The sequence below is a fragment of the Haliotis asinina genome, chromosome 8 (assembly GCF_037392515.1).
Source record: "Haliotis asinina isolate JCU_RB_2024 chromosome 8, JCU_Hal_asi_v2, whole genome shotgun sequence".
Classification (NCBI taxonomy): domain Eukaryota; kingdom Metazoa; phylum Mollusca; class Gastropoda; order Lepetellida; family Haliotidae; genus Haliotis; species Haliotis asinina.
The window spans coordinates 55,833,594-55,850,823 of NC_090287.1; the positions used below are offsets into that span (position 1 = coordinate 55,833,594).

The 17,230-nt window shown below is 37.7% G+C and overlaps 1 protein-coding gene across 3 annotated transcripts in view; it reads left to right on the plus strand.

Moving 5' to 3' along the window:
- LOC137293697 (phosphofurin acidic cluster sorting protein 2-like) overlaps positions 1 to 17,230 on the plus strand; it is a 133,240-nt gene that overhangs the window by 22,794 nt on the left and 93,216 nt on the right. For all 3 annotated transcript variants that reach the window (XM_067824400.1, XM_067824401.1, XM_067824402.1), the window contains exon 2: positions 16,649 to 16,736. In XM_067824400.1, coding sequence (XP_067680501.1) covers positions 16,649 to 16,736 — 88 coding nt within the window. The remainder of the gene's footprint in view (positions 1 to 16,648; positions 16,737 to 17,230) is intronic.

Sequence of the window (17,230 nt, forward strand, 5' to 3'; positions counted from 1 at the left end):
CTTTGTTACAGTTGGTCTTCAACAACCCATGCTTCTTGCATAGAGAGAAAATCCTTACTGTAGACATAATGACCATACCCATTTATTTTAGCGACCACTGTCATATAGCTGAAAGATTATATCATTCTTCAGGTGGTTGATTGAAGTAGAGTGAGTGTGTTTAGTTTTACACAATATTCTAGCTCTATGGCAGCTGTCTGTAAACAATTAAGTCTGAACCAGACAGTCCAGTGATCAACAGCAGGAGCAACAATCAATGCCAATGGGAACTGATGACATTCATCCACCAGACTGTACTAGATATATCATAGTGGTGTTCCAATTAATTGAAATAACTGAAAATTGGTCGCAGTGGCTAAATGACCAAGCGATTGATCATGTTTTCTTATAATTGACAACAATTTTGGAACACTTGTTTGTTTTACCACCTTTTTTCACAAGGTGTGGTTTTGTCTGGTCCATTTCATAAGCACTGCAAGCTTGTTCCTTGTCATGAATGAATTTATCTTAAGGACTCCTAGAAATATATTTTCCTAACATACTATTCATCCTCTATGATGTGAAATTTGTAAATGCATTTTGTGTAATTTGCAAAAAAAACCTGAAAGAACTACATGTTTTTTCTGTATTTTATTATGCATTAACAATCATAAACAGGAGAATATGATAAATGATGCTAACTAATTTTTTTCAATGATTGATCGTTTATAAAGAACCAATCTTTAGTTCTGAAACTTGAACCAATACCTAACAATAATATATCCAATGCATGATCCCATGGCATAGGGAACAAACAGCAATACTTATCTGCTGAAGTCATTTTCTGACCTTGTTGAAAAGGCCTTACTCCAGTGCACCTTAGGGCTTTTGAAATTCATAGATGCATGAAAAAAAATGTTTTCAAGACTAGAACCATGATAATGAAGACCCTTGTCTATCAATGCTGATTTTAAAACTTGGTCATGAATATTTGAATATGTTTTCTCTGGACAAAAATGACAAATGATTAACTGAATGCAAAAAATCATGCATGCATGTATATGCAGCTTAGTTTTACTGTAACTTACATGTACATTGTGGCATTGCTGTGTCTTAAGAAAAGAAGTTTGATGCCTGAATGTCTGTATTAAATGCAAGGTTCTGACTGACAACTAGAATATACATGGTGCATATAAGAATGAAACCAAGCCCCTCTCCTGCAAGGTTTATAAAGTCAAAGAGAGACCCCAGTCTAAAATACTGGTATCTCAAGTTTACAACTGATAACATAAATCTTTTAGGACATTCCATAATTTTGTGTATAAAACTAACTATAAGAATACCTCAACAAACCCCAGATTATAAAATGTGAAAGTACAAATCTAAACAGTCAGGTAAGACAATAATCAACTATGTTAATTCAATGAAAAAAGATAAAACAATTTTAAATAACAGGCTTAGAAACTCCTGAAAAGTCACTGTAGTCTTCCAAACAAGCAGCCATTACATACACTATGTGATGTAAGTATGCAGAGGAAGTTACATGTTTACATGGTGTTGTAGTGTAAGGTGTGACCTATGTATCAATGGAATTCCCCCAGTATCACAACTATGTAGAAGCAGTCACCTGTATCGGCTGTGACTCACTCTAGGGATTGTGGCTGGTGAATCAGTAATGGCCTCCTCACAGACTATGCTAGGCCTTCCTCCATTGAAGGAAGTCAATAGATAGCCAGTTACCATTAATGAGATCAGCCTGTGTACACTCTACATGATATGGTATTGTGTATGTTACTGTAGCACACCCAGTAGACCTGAGAGATCAGCATTAGTTTGTGTACAAGTAGGACTGAACAAACACAGGGGTGTAAACACATTCAAAGACACGATTCATATGTTCACATCACTATTTCAAGGAGGATTTATTGGTTGATATAGGTCCTGCTATCTGTCATTACGTATGAATATTACTATGTTAAGACTCACCTTATGGCATTCTATCACATTGGGAATGTCAGTCCAACTGCTATGTCTAGGAAATAGATAGTTATAGCCACAAGTGGGGTGATGAGGTCGCCCAGTGGTTAAAGCGATTGCTTGTCATGCTAAAGACCCGGATTCAATTCCCCACATGGGTACACTGTGTGAAGCCCATTTCTTGTGTCCCCTGTCGTCATACTGCTGGAATATTGCTAAAAGTGGCCTGAAACCATACTCCCTATAGCCACAAATATTTAACAGTTTCAAATGTTAGAATATATGAGACATAGATAGTACCTGGCCTTTATTACCAGGTCATACTGACAGTGTTTAACATTTTGAGTGGGGTTCTGTGGTCCTTTAGGTTTGGATGCTGGACACACAACTGACGCAGCTTTACAGACTGGGTTTTACATTCTTAAGTTGTATTCATCTGTATTTCCAAACAACCAAATATATTTCATTGACTTAACTCCTCCACCTACTGTGTTGGATTAGGTAACAAAATGTCAAAAGTGTCAAATTCAGCAATACTGCTTGAAAGATTCTTGATTAGTTTGAAATTGTTTTTAATCACATTGAAGTAACAACAGTTGCCATGGATATCTGTCAAAGTGCTTATAAGCATGATTCACCAATAACTACAAACATGTGAAAAACAAGAACTCAGATAGATTCGCTTAGTTTGATACCACTAAACATATTTTCTGTGCATTATCAAAAGATAATACCGGGTTAGGGTCAGTGTTAGGGTTAGGGTTTGAGACTCTTATATACAACAACAGGAAATAACCATTAAGAATGGCCTAGCTAGAGATATCCCCCTTTTGATATAAGGACACATATGGGGAAGAAGTGGTCTAGCTAGGCCAGAATCTTCCCGCCTTTGACAGAAAACAACAAAATATTGTAGTTTCAAAAGAGGGGAAACTTTCCCAGGGGTAATAATTTCCTAGGCCAATACTTCCTCAGGGAAAAAGCTTGGCCTAGGCCATATTCTTCCATGGAAAAGTTTAGACCAGTATAAGTAAAGTGCTCCAAATACTGTAAGTCTTACACTGCAGATTGTGATCCTTGATCATATTATATCTCCATTCAATCACAGCAGGAACCCTGATGTATTCCCCACCGAAGCTTTGTTTCACAAGTGACAGTAACTTCATTTCTCAGTGATTAACTTAGCACAGAAAGTGTGAGGCTTGTGAGATAGATTTCAATTGATGTCTATTTTGAGGCTGGAGACAAATCTGTAGTAGCAGGTCAAGGGTATTTATCATAACAGAATGTAACACAGCAGATGAATTGGAATCTGCCAACATCTATTTCTTGGGAATGAAATTGAACCATTTCCTCACAAAAATAAGGAAATGTCATGTATGCAAAATTATCCATCCTTCACAACATGACTCTATGGATAAAAACTTCTTGTTTATATTACGTAAAGTGACCATTGTAGATACAAATGTACTGCTCTTCAAGCTTAAAGTCGATAGAGGCTGTTGGTGTTGATTGTTTTCATGTAGACTTTTTACCAGTTTTTACAGGCATTCTAGAAGTTGGTGAATTAAATGATACAGCATGTGAGTTTATATATAACAACTCTTTGTCTAATAGCATTAAAACAGTATCAGAACCTAGTCCATCTGCACTGAAAAGTCTTTCTTTGCAGTGACCAAGAAGTTCATATCCATGAAGTTGTATGCACTATTTAACTCACCGAATATCTAGAATATCGATCAAACAATAAAAAATATCCATGTTTCAGTTTCAACTAATCTTTGAGTAGAAAGTTCTGAAAACTGTACATTTCAGGTGTCGATCCTTTAAATGTTCAGAGTTACAGTGGCAGGTAGTGGGGTACATCACTGTCTTAGGCCATCATCCTTTAATCCATGTGAGTGAGAGAGTTTAGTTTTACGCCTCACTCAGCAATATTCGAGCTGTGTGGTGGCGGTCTGTAAATAATCGAGTCTGGAACAGACAATCCAGTGATCAACAACATGAGCATCAATCTGCGCAATTGGGAACAAATGACATGTGGCAAGCAAGTCAGCAAGTCTGACAACCCGATCCCGTTAGTTCATTATCTGGGAACACACAGGGTATCAGTATCATGTGTGCCAATGGTTTTGTTACTCAATGCCAAAATGTATGTTGTCTATCATTCTTGTTGTGAAACTCATGTATGCTTGCTTCATGTTTTTTTTGTTTTTTTTGTTTTGTTTATTTTTTTTTTTTTTTTTAATATATAATGGTGTGATGATGTCTGAGGTGAAGTGTAACTACTTCGGTTTGTTATACCTTCATTCATTCATCCTGTTTGACCCTCTTGAGAGTGTGGGGCAGATATTTAACAGGCACCCCATGGTCCCTTGTCTCTCAATTTACCTTTTGATCTTTTTGATCTCCATGCACTTCTTGCTTCTTGAATCCATTGCTCTCTGCTCTCCATGCATGATTCACTGTGATCGCTAAGAACACCATGCATTCAGTGCACCCACTACTCTCTATGATCTCTGTGAATCCCATGCATTCAGTTCAGCCAGCAGTCTCAATACTCTCTATACTCTCCCTGCACCTCCATGTGTTCCCTCATGTTCTGTGACTTAATCATCAGTTAATGGGTATCATGAATATCTTTTATTCAGTAAAATCCACTGACCAAATATTATGCATTGAGCAGAAATATGCAGCCCCTAACCATTCTTTACATCTATCTGTAAGTTATTTTTCTAAGTGTGTTGTACTCTGTGAAAAAGTTCATGTGAATATCCATTTTTTTCTTCTGTAGGTTACAGAATTCAACACAACAGTTGAGAACGTCTGCATTTGAACCAAGTTTGTTTAATGGCAACTGATCTACAACAACAAATTTAACCTTAATATGGCTATAATACCTGCCTCAAATTGCCAGTCTGTCTGACAGCTCATGGCATTGTACAAAAAATCTCTCAGTCCTCATGCAAAACCACTGCTACATCTGTCTGAAATCAGAAAATTCTGAAGATTAATTCTAAATACAATTATTACAAGTTGACTTCAAGCTGCCACATGAACATTTTGTGAATATTGGTTCTGTGCAGTGTTCTGATCGCATGTTTATCTGATTGCATTAACTGTGAAGAGTGTTCCATACAGCAACGCCAACAGTCCATGGAGGCAGTTGGGGGATTCAGAGTTAAAGATTCTGCATGGAAGCTGTGTGTGTTATAAAGACTAGAACTGGGATAAATACCCTTGTCCATGGACAAACTACTACTTTCATAATTAGGTTTGTCTATGGTTCAAGGAATTAGCATTTAAATGAGACCAGTCTCTTTCAACATAGTCTTTTGTCCTCATTACTGACAGCATAGGGTAGGAACAGGAACCATATATAATGTATTTGATGTCTGTTCCTGTTAGAACTATTATGTATGTAGAAATCACCATATTGTATGGACAGTTGATCATGTTTTTCCTAACCAGCTGAACTTCCTATTTGGTCAGGCCAAATTGTTTTTCAAAACTTGTTTTACGAATCTGTCAGCTTGCTGAAACTGGAAACAGTAAAACAAAGAATATGGAACATTTTAATTTTCCTAACCAGAAATAAGTAAAATGTTGAAAAGGCCACACTCGTTTAATATCATCAACAGTATGAATCTGTAAATTATGCTATGTTAATACACAATAGTCCTTAGAAAGTGTGTGTGTGAGAGAGAGAGAGAGACCGAGAAATTACTAGAATCTGTACTGGACTGAGGATATGAAATGGAACCCACCAGTGTTATTCTTAACCTCAAAGATACTGTATCTGAAACTTTCAACAACAGAAATTTATATTTCACCTAGTGAGTGTTGAAATATACCATCCACACGGATGATTCAACAATAGACAAGATAAGGATTCACAGCCTTTGCTGTAAAAGTTTCCTTACAACTCAATTTTGCCAGTCGCAGCGATGCATAAACCATCAAATATGGTATATCCCATGGGTAGGAGGGAGAAATGTATGGCATCACTGTCTTCATTGAGATGGGACAGGGTGAATCAGACCCTTACCATTCATTTACTAACAGCAGTCTTTAGGGAGATGTAATGAGTGTGAGGAGTGATTCTAGATGAGCAGTGGAAGGCTTGATCAATTGGGCTAACACAACCAGTTGTTGAGGAAACCCTTTGCTGAAAGGTGTCAAATCACATCTCACATTTGATTAGTCAGTTAGTAGTTGGAGTGGTGAGGGCACCTGTTCAGAAGGCCAGCTATTTGCCCAATTGAAGAGATTTGGCAACGACTGGTCACTGCTGATTGCTGGCTATGGTGAAAGGACTGTATAATAGGAACTCATTGGACACAATACAACATCATGTCCATGAACTATATGTTGTTGATGAACTATTGTTTGGAGTCAAGGAGTAATTTGTTCTCATACCTTTGATGAGGGCTGTTAATTGAAGGCTGTGACTTTATGGATCCACATAAAGATTACTTGGGTGTTAATGTGATACGTTATTATTACAATATTTACATTTTGACTCTGTGCTTTTCCTGTTTTGGGACATGAATGTATGTCTTTCCTCATGTGATCTCAGTTTTAGCTCATCTAGGTCAGAGGTCAAATAAGTGAATGTCAAGGCCTGATTGTCATTACTGAATCATGGCATGGTTAGATTGTCTCCAAGAGTTGATTGGTTGATTGGTTGGTTATTTAATACTGCACTCAGCGATATTCCAGCTATGTGGTAGTAGGCTGTAAATAATCACATCTGGGCCAAACAATCCAGTGATCAACAGCATGAGCATCAATCTGCACAACTGGGAACCGATGACGTGTGTCGACCATGTCAGCGTGCTTGACCATCCGATCTTGTTAGTCGCCGTTGCCTCTTACAAGAAAAAACAAAAAATGGATATGCACATGAACTTTTTCACTGGTTACAGCACAATTATGAGAACAACTTATTTCTGCTTAATGCATAAACTTTGGTTAGGGGATTTTACTGAATAGATGTTATTCACGATACCCATTATGTCAAAAAACGTGAGACGGAGGGAACACTTGAAGCACTTGGGGTGCATGGAGAGCATAAACAATGCTGGGTGAATTGAATGCATGGGATTCAATGAGATCATAGTGATTTATGCATTTGGGATACAGTGACATGTGTCAACCAAATCTGACGGTCTGACCACTCAATCCTGTCAGTCACCTTTTATGACAAGCACGAGTTGCTGAAGAATTCTAACCCAGATCTTCACAGATTGTATTTCCAAGGGGATCAATACAACAGTTACAGATTTGCATGCAAGCGAAGTGACTAATGAAGAATAATCTTCTGTTTGTTGTATTTGCCACAATGATATAATCAGATAGCTTGTTTGCTCTTATAGAAAGTTACAGAATAGCCCACACCAAAGCAAATTTGATTCCAGTATCAGTTTGTATTATGTCAGTGGTAGGGTAGGCCAGTTGTTATGAATAATAAATACCTGAATTCAATTATACTCAAGGTGCAATGTTAAGTCTCATCTTCTTATTGTTGGTTGTGGGTATATTTATAAAAGCAACAATAAACTAACATTAGCATAACAGGAATTGAAAGAATTGTTTGCATGACATTATATCTGCGTAACTATGGCAGTAGAACCATTGCAAATGAAATCCTTCAGTTGAAGAATTGTTGTAAGTAAATTAGTGTTTTTATGTCACTTTTAGCAATATTCCAACTAAACCACAGAAAAGAGACACCGGAAATGGTCTTTACACATTGTACCCATGTAAGGAATCGAACTCAAGTCTTAAGCATGACAAATAAGCTCTTCATCCACTAGGCTAGCACTCTGCCTTGTTAGACTTGTTAGCAAAGGAGTGTAAACATACTTAATTTCATGGTATATGTACGATTGCACTACATGGTTCACTGTTTTGTTGAAGGATTTTTATGAATGGTGTATTAACTATTATGAAACTGCAGGAAGATCTGTAATAATGTATGTGGGCTAATGGACACATGGTGAAATGAATAGCATTGGTCATACAGAAGGACGATTAGTTTATTCCTCCAGTCAGATTGGAATGAGTTGTATTTCATTGCGGTAGATAGAAATAGTTTTACCTGATATAGTGTCTTTCTTCTGTGGATGTGAGAAGAAGTGATAATTGCTTTTCTCTCAATTTATTGCTCATGGGTCTCTGGTACTGATATGTTAGAACAGTCTTGTCTTTAGCTGCCAGTACTGAGCCATACTCTCATATAATGCCTTTCGTTCTAGTAAGGGTTGTTGCTGTATCAACAGCATAATGATTATTTTATTTGAAGCCACAGAAAGATGTTACTTTATACACATTGGGACAGGTGGCCCAGTTGTTTCTGGAATTTGCTGTTTGAATCCTATTTCACTTTGATGAGGATTCTACATTTGGCATGATAAAGTGGATTTCACTGAAAGAAAACATCTAAGAGTGTGTGAGCATGGTTTACATCACTTTTAGCAATATTCCAGCAACATCAACAGAGGGGACACAGCAGTGGCCTTCACACATTGTACTTCACACATTATACCTGAACCTGTGCCATTCACGTGACGAGTGAACACCTTAACCATTAGCATAACCCACTGCCCTGAAAACATCTAAAATATGCATCACCGTTTTCTTTATTCCTACATCAAGCCAACAGAATGGGATATAATATTTACTTTACATTTCTATGGCACATATAACTGAAATACTAATATACAGCTAACCAAACTCAATCTCTCAATCCAGAATGTGTTTCAAGTCTATTTGTAGTTGGCAGTGATCAGTGTAGATATTGTTGTAACCATTTGAGCTTTTGTTAATGGTGATAATAATGTGGATTTTTATGGCATGTTAGTATCCAAAACAGTGCAAAAGAACCCAATGTACACTCAATTATGAGTCTGAGAATCCGTCCCAAACTGCCTGTTACGTGTTGGAAGAATAATAGTCTGTAATATCACATCCTACCTGGTACCCACTCACTGATTGCATGGGAAAGGAGTGTAGCCCAGTGACTAGAGTGCTTGCTTGTCACTCCAAAAATCCAGGTTTGATTACCCACATGGGTACAGTGTGTTATGCCCATTTCTGGTGTCCCCTGCTGTAATATTGCTTAAAGCCGTGTAAAACTTACTCAGTCACTCACTCACTAGTTGGTGAACAGATGCAAAGTTCATTCAGAGTCACTTACCTGAGGTAATACCACGTCTGGAGCTGTAAAATATTGAAACTGTTGTCACCAGTCCAATTACTCTATGGAACAGACCATTGTTTAACTTGATTTGAGTCCTGCACAGTACCGAAGACCATGTGTCATCAAACAGCTTTCCTGTGTACATTGTCAAACTGTGGTTTAATTAGCATTGATTTGAGAAACTTTGTTGTGAACCCATGGACTTTTATTGACTGAGTTAACTGGATTGACATAAACTTCACAAGATTCATTCGTTGGACTTGAGGCTAGAGTCTGAGACTGCTGTAATAATGTTGACATTGATGGTACTGGACACTGCTGACACCACTACAGGAGACAGTCCAGAATACACATGCTGGTAGCAATATTGTAATGTAAAGTCAGTGATAAATCAGACATGATTTCAGTTGCAAGGTAAAGCCCTAAGCTGAAAAAGAACATTCTAATTTGTCTAAGCATAACTCGACGAGTTACTTTATCCTAGATCATTTCAAGAAATCACCATGATGATGCCCATAAAACTATATCCTGAGTCCAAAAGTTGTCTAGTCAGTTGGAGTTGCAGTTGGAACCCGTCACAGCATTGTCAAGGGGCAGTGCCGTTACACTGGTACTAACTTTCCAGTAAATTTGTAAGTTGTTGATCAATACAAAACTCCTAGTCATGAGCTTTGCATAGTCTCAACAGCTTTTGACTTCAATTTAACCTTTCAACTATAATGGTGGCCCGTTCATAGTCATCCTCGATATCTCCAGGGTATACGTTCCGAAAAGTCTCCACTATACCCTGGATGCATCTACAACTCAGCCCGATAAATTTATTACCTCCCTTGGCTGGCTTTTTATCCAATCACGTGTCTACGCTGGGAATTTGAGCGAACCAATCACAACTCACTTTCGCTTTTTAAATTCTCTAACTGATTAAACTTGGCAAACAAACCATGCGTAGGTTCTCTGAAAGTATTAGATGGATTTCTTGCATATGTTTTAAAAAAGGTTTCGGACCTTTAAAGTTGCATGTATGATTTCCCCAAATTGTGAGTCGCACGGCGAGCAAACCTTCGCAGTTGCAACGGCTACCTTTGTTGACACTGGCAAATTCGGTTATAACGGCGACCACTCTGATTGGCCACTGTGAGAAAGCGGAGTCAGCAAAGGGAGGTAATAAAATTATCGGGCCGACCCGTAGATGCGTCCAGGGTATAGTGGAGACTTTTCGGAACGTAGACCCTGGAGATATCGAGGTTGGTTCATAGTATGTCTCACAGTCATTGAATGACATTCTTTTCCCTGCTGCCAAGCCCCGTCTGCAGTGTTACAGCTCCAAATGAAGCAAGGCTAGATTTCCTCAGGTTCAGAATCTCTGACCTCCTTGGGGCTCCTGTTCAGTTTATATGGGTTTGTTTGTTTCACGCAGAATTATATATATTCTGAGACTAAGCATTTGTCTAGCCCATTCATGGAAGGCCATCACAATTCCATTCATGAGTTATGTCCCTCAGGAATGTCGAAAATGAGTGATGGTGGGTTTGAATCTGATTATGTTTCTTGGTTTGTCAACACCATATCGATGCATATTTTCTCCCTAACGTCTGAGGCAAGCTTTATTTTCAACATCAATCTGACAAGTTCTGATGTTACTGAAATATTGTTCAGCATAGTGTTCAGTTAAACTCACTCTCTGAACATAATGATTCAGTTCCACAACAGAATTACCCAGCAATGGGAGGCACAAATTGTGCTCACCTGAAAATGCTTCAAACTTTTATCCAGAAAAGGCTCCTCAGGACTCCTTTTCATTTAGTTTCATTATTTTGACTATGATTCTATGTGAAATTTCTTTCTTTAAAATATGTTCATTTCAGAGGCTAGTTGTTAGTCTATTGGAAAGCCATCACCACATGCCCATTTTGTAAATAACCCAATGTTGGTATCTGTTATTGGGTCACTAAGAAGTTATTGAGTCAGTATTGGTAGCTGAAAAGGTTCTGTCACCATTTGAGTATGTTGTGTTGAGTAAGTGTTTACTGCCTGGAAGCATTGTCATTTTCCTAGACAAAATGTTTCCTTATTGTATGTGTTTATATGTTTCCTTGTTGTATGTGTTTATGAATAACCGTTACCATTCATATTTACCCTACTTCACCCATCAGTGCACATGTGAAGGTCACTCCAGGTACATTCCTTGCAGCACTTCTGGTCACCAGTACCTTATGATTGTCGTAAGCTGGGAAATTAGGACTGAGTGGTAACATTATTGGGCCTGTCTCAATAAGTCATCTTGCACCCAGTGTGCAAACCAGATTCCAAATTTTGGGCCTGAAAGTTACTATCCCACAAACAATTCACTAGCCTGAAATTTGAATGTAGAAACTAATCAATGTCTAGGTCACAAAAGTAGTTGAGAGTAAGATAATGTTACCATGAGATTGGTGATTTTGCATGATTTAAAAGTGCATCATGACTTAACAAGTCAAACCCCATGAAAATTCACTAGCTAATCGGCAAGTGACTATGGAGATTACTGACCCAACTAAATTTTTACTAGCCAAGTCTCATTTACATGGCTAAGTTGCACGTGACATGCCCCAATGACGGGAATACTTGCCCTGTGCTGTCAAGCCACACTGACATTTCAACCACAAGTATGAAACTTGGCTGACATGAAATCAGCATCAAAATCAACAGAAATAATGCTAAGCTGCCTAACCCAGACCTGATTATTGGCAGATTATACTGAGATAGATTTGACAAGATTAGAACTTTATTGTCTAATGTTAAAGTTCTTTAAAGTCTTTATTGTCTAATGTTGGAGAAATGATGGCCAAATTTGACAAAATAGTTTGTACAAACTGTACATTCTGAACATACAACAGGTGAATATAACAGTTATACAATGATAATCAGATATTTACATGAGAGAGAGAGAGAGAGAGAGCAAAATAAGAGCAGGGCCTCCTTTCAGTTTCACAAAACACTTAGGTGATCATACATCACTAAGGTAGCGTTAGTGCAGTGTTGAAGAATGGGAGTCAAGGTTGACCTTAGTAAAGGCTGCTTCGTGAAAGAAGACCGTGGTTTGTACCTGTTGTTCTCAAATCAACAGTGTCATACTCATTACATGGTTTGCTCACTGATGAATGCTTCACTGTCTGAGTCTTCAGAATTAAGATGGTTTCCAGGTCTGTGATGTCTTCCTAAGTGGTATTTCAATGATGGATTTACGTCAAAACTTAATCTAAAATCTTTAGGTTTTAAAATTGTGTTAATGACAAGGACCTTTTACGCTCTGCTACTTTAACCCTTAGTTACTGTACATGCAGAAGCATTTACATGCTATGTTATGTAATATTAATCTGAATGATTCAGTATCCTCTTTCTATGTTATCATCACCTCAACCATGTTAAACTAGTGTCTGCACATTGTATATTTTAGATTCTAAGATTTTCCTCATCTCTCAAAATGCGTGAGTTAGTGAATTTAGTTTTATGCCGCACTGATCAATATGCCAGCTATATGGCAGCTATCTGTAAGTATTCAAGTCTGGACCAAGCAATCCTGTAATCAACATTATGAGCATCAATCTGCACAATTGGGAACCAAGTGTCAACCAAGTCAGCGAGCCTGACCACCCGATCTGGTTAGCTGCCTCTCACAAGCTTAGTTACCATTTGTGGCAAGCATGGGTTGTTTAAGACCTATTCTACCCCGGATTTTCACAAGTGATTAAGGATATATGACATTAAATTGATATTTTGAAAGAAAATATACCCTTGATGTGTTGAACGAAATTTTCCAATGTGACAAAAAATTGTGTTACATGTTCATGGTGTATGATGACAGTTAATCCTTTCACAAGTATAATTTCATCACACCAAACACCCAGATTCAGTTCCCCACAGGGGTACAATGTGTGAAGCCTATTTCTGGTGTTCCTGGTGCTGCAATATTGCTAGAAGCATGCTCACTCACTACATCACAAGTTTAATTAGTAAAACATGTTTCAAAGTGTATCTTGAAACTTTTAAAACTTGACAAATGAAATTTCAAATTAGATTCCCAAGAAACCTATTTAATTTCTCTCAGAGATCCATGCATGTTAAATCACAGATAACTTGTTACATGGACAGCAGATTACGAAACATTTTAACTTCACTAAAAGTATGCCAGGCTAGGCCATTATGTTATGGCTTTCTCAATACACCCGAGTTTTCAGACAGGCTATTTCTCCTGTAAGTCGATCAAATAGCTCTTGCTTCTGGCTGGATTGATATGACCTTTTTCCTAACTATCTTCCTCATGGGCTGTCAATCACAACTCCAGTTGGGAAACAACTGACTTGGTTTCAAGACTAAACTGTCTGGGGCTGAACACTCTAATGCAGAAGGTTCAGGGCAGATGTCTGTTTATCAGCAGTGGGGGTCACTGAAAAAATGATAATGTTTCTGTATATGAGCTTGCTTTTAAACTCATCAGGTCACCTGGCTTTCCTACGTTTTCCTTAGTTGACAGGAGAATAGTTTGTTCATATCATGTTTCCGATGACTGCCTGATAAGGCTGATGACAGTTTTTGAAGCATTTAATGTTTCACATTGTACACACAAAATATATTTTACAGACAATGTTTCTTCCAGACGACAGTAAGAGATTGCAGTTCCAAGGAAGATTTAATTGGAATTCCTATAGGACCATGCTAAAACTTATGGTTTTTAGTGCCTTATGCAATTATTGATTTGCAGTATAGGATTTTTGGCGCCAGATTGTTTTGTTTCCATTTGCGTATTTATCTAGTTCAACATATGTTCATTTCTTGTTCGCAACCTCTGTGAAGTTCAAGATGCAGGTCCTGCCAAGAGAAGTTGTTATGAAATAGAACCAGAGGCATGTCTTGCCAAAATATGTTGCAAGAGAAATAGCAGCTGCATGCACTGACCCAATAATTCAGTCACAGTGTCAGAACCTTATCTGAATGTTGGAAGACATTGAAAAAAGGCTGATAGTTGGATTACCTATTTTTAGGTGCTGACCCTCAAAATTTCATGGGTGTGTATTTGAAGTACCGAACAATATATCACTTGAAGCATGTGCTTAAACATGCTGTACTGGAGTATTTTATCAAAATGTAAACATGGAAACCAGATTGCTATGTGTTTGTCTATGTTGAAAACACAATTAATGAAATATTGATAAAAAACTTAATAAATAAATAAATAACACAAATAATGTCCACAGCATCTCAAAACAGTATTTTATATGAATATTCCACAAAGAGAGTCTGAATATTTTGTCAAAATAAAGTTACTACAGGTTCTTAATGTAGGAATTGCTTAGGTTCAGGGTCATACTGAACGTCATTACAGTTAAAGTGTGTGGGCTTGGTACACAAGGAAAGCGTAAAATGATGCACCTCTCAGTTTACCATATGGTGAACCATTGGATGATACCAACAATTTTCTGACAAACCTAGAAACATACTTGGGATGAACCAAAATTTCAACACACAATTGCAGGATTCTGGCATGCCCAAGGGAAACAACTCAGCACAGTACTTGCTGGATGTTGTAGTACAGGGCCTTCCATTATTCCCTTAGTTGTTTCATTAGCATGTTTTGATGTAGGCTTTGCTGGCAAATACTTCTCTACATAATGAAACACGTGGCTGGTATTGATTACAGAGATTTTATGATGAGTTGGGAATGAAGATGTTTTAATCTTGCTTTAATCAGATATTTTGAAACAAACTCAAAAACTGAAAAAAACATCTGACTTAAGAGCTTTGATTTGAGATAAGGACTTCCTTCTTTCACACACTCGATAACCTTGAGTGATGTGGAGCTGTTTTAAGCAGTGCATGCCAATATTATGTCATGCCAAAACAGACAGCTGCTGTATAATGAACTTGCTGTCATGTGTGGTCACAAGTGGGGTGGTGGCTAAATGATTAATACATCATGACTGGTATTTATTTTTATCGTCTATTCTCAACAAAGCATTACGTGCTATGTTTTATGGAAACTGAAAATGAATATAAAACAAAGGGAGCAACCATGAGGTGTTTTTGTTTAAATATTGCCATGCTAACTGTCCAGTAGCATGTCAGACAGCAGGTAGCCTTTTGCTCATTATGTTTTTTAAATGCTCACTTGTGTTTGAAATGTGAAAAGAGGTCACCAGATAAAATATACATTAATCATAGTCTGTACAGTACTGCCACATCTGAACTTTGCATTTTTTTCAGATTCATAAATAATTGTTTGGTTTTCATTTTCAAGTGGTACACAGTTGGAGCAAATTGTTATACAGTTTCTCTGAACAATGAAAAATTTGTGATTGTGAATACGTTTTGGGATATATTTATAAACTTGTGTTAATATTCTTCAAAGAGGCGATGGGGTAGCCAGATGGTTAGAGCATCTGCTTGTCACGCATTAAACCCAGGTTTGATTCCCAACATGTGCGCAATGTGTGAAGCCCATTTCTGGTGTCCCCCGCTGTGATATTGCTAGAATATTGCTAAAAGCAGCGTAAAACCATGCTCACTCACTCACACTCATGTTCCTAAAAAATATCCTGAAAACAATCATTTATGACCAAGTTGTTTGCATTTTGTCTTGTGAGCCATGGCTAAGGGTGTAACACAGTGCCAGACAAATTCACCTGGTTCCAACCTCAGGGACTGAGTCCACTTTTCTACTGGACTAGTCTGTGGAATTATGTCCAAGTACATGTTCCTTCTCAAATATATATGAGTAAACTATTGACAGAATCATTCTCGACATTGTACGATTGTACATAAGCTTGATAAGTCTGTACCACAAACTACATGTAAACTACCAATACATGTGTTGATACAAGGATTTTAAATGAAGGGCACTCTGATATTTGAGCGCATACATGTTGAGATTTATGGGACCAGCTTGTGCAAGTTCATCTTCTGTAGCACAAGCAGGTTTTGTGTGAGCCTAAATATAATTCAAATCAAACATGTTCCTCAATTGGAAACTGGTATCTTATAAACTCATGTCTCTGTTTACTCAGGATGGTGGGGTATCCTATTAGTTAAAGCGTAAGTCCATCACACTGAGGACCCTGTTCGATTTTTGATGAAGGTACAATGTAAAGTGCATTTCTGGAGACCGCCAACATGATATTGCTGGAATTTTGCAAAACCCTGCATGAAGCCTTGCTCATTGCCATTGTAAACTCAAGTCTATGACTTCCCGTACCTACTAATCAATGTTTTCAGTATCATGGATGAAGCTAGGGGATCCTTGTCATTGCATGGTTGATTTTCCCAGGATACTGTAGACTCAAATCTGAGGTTATCATGGCAATATCAAACCCCCGTCTATCGTGATATCTGTGTATCATGACCTCTATCATTTCATGACTTCCTGTTGCACAAGCTCAAATGATGCTAACACATAAAGATATTTATCACATATGAAATTTGTATCACTGGTAACATGATCTTTCTTGTTTCCAGAATGTGCAGTTTGACGTTAACCCGCCTGGTGGTCCATAGAGCACTGGAGAACGACCTCACCTCAATCATCATTGCAGTTAAGATGCAGGTGAGTGATCTATTCTCCATGTAATGGCCAGGGCCCTTATTCTCGAAATGTTAATAACCTCAAGAATTCTTTTTTAACTTTGATCGGAGCCAATGTGTTGAGAATAGGCTTAAGAAGTTAGTAGGGCGATGGATGTTTCAAGAATAGCTAGCCTGGTTTATTAAACACTGTTGATTCATCAATTTGCAAGGACAGTAGTGCCCTGTGGTAATTTAAACTCTTAAAATGTAATTCAGAAACTTTTAAAATGTTGTTTTAAGTATTGTCCTTGTCCATCATCATCATAAAAAAAACCCAAAAAAACAATAACCCACTCATTGTAGGTTATTTTCCTATTAACATTTCATCTTCCTAAAACACAGATGTTTGTGACATATTAATATTCTGTAGTGTGACCAGTATCCAGAAGTCCATGTACTCTTTGTTCACTGGGGAACAGGTGGCTGTGTTGTTGTCTGAGGAACCTTAAGTCTTTGTACATAGTTGTGTTCTTG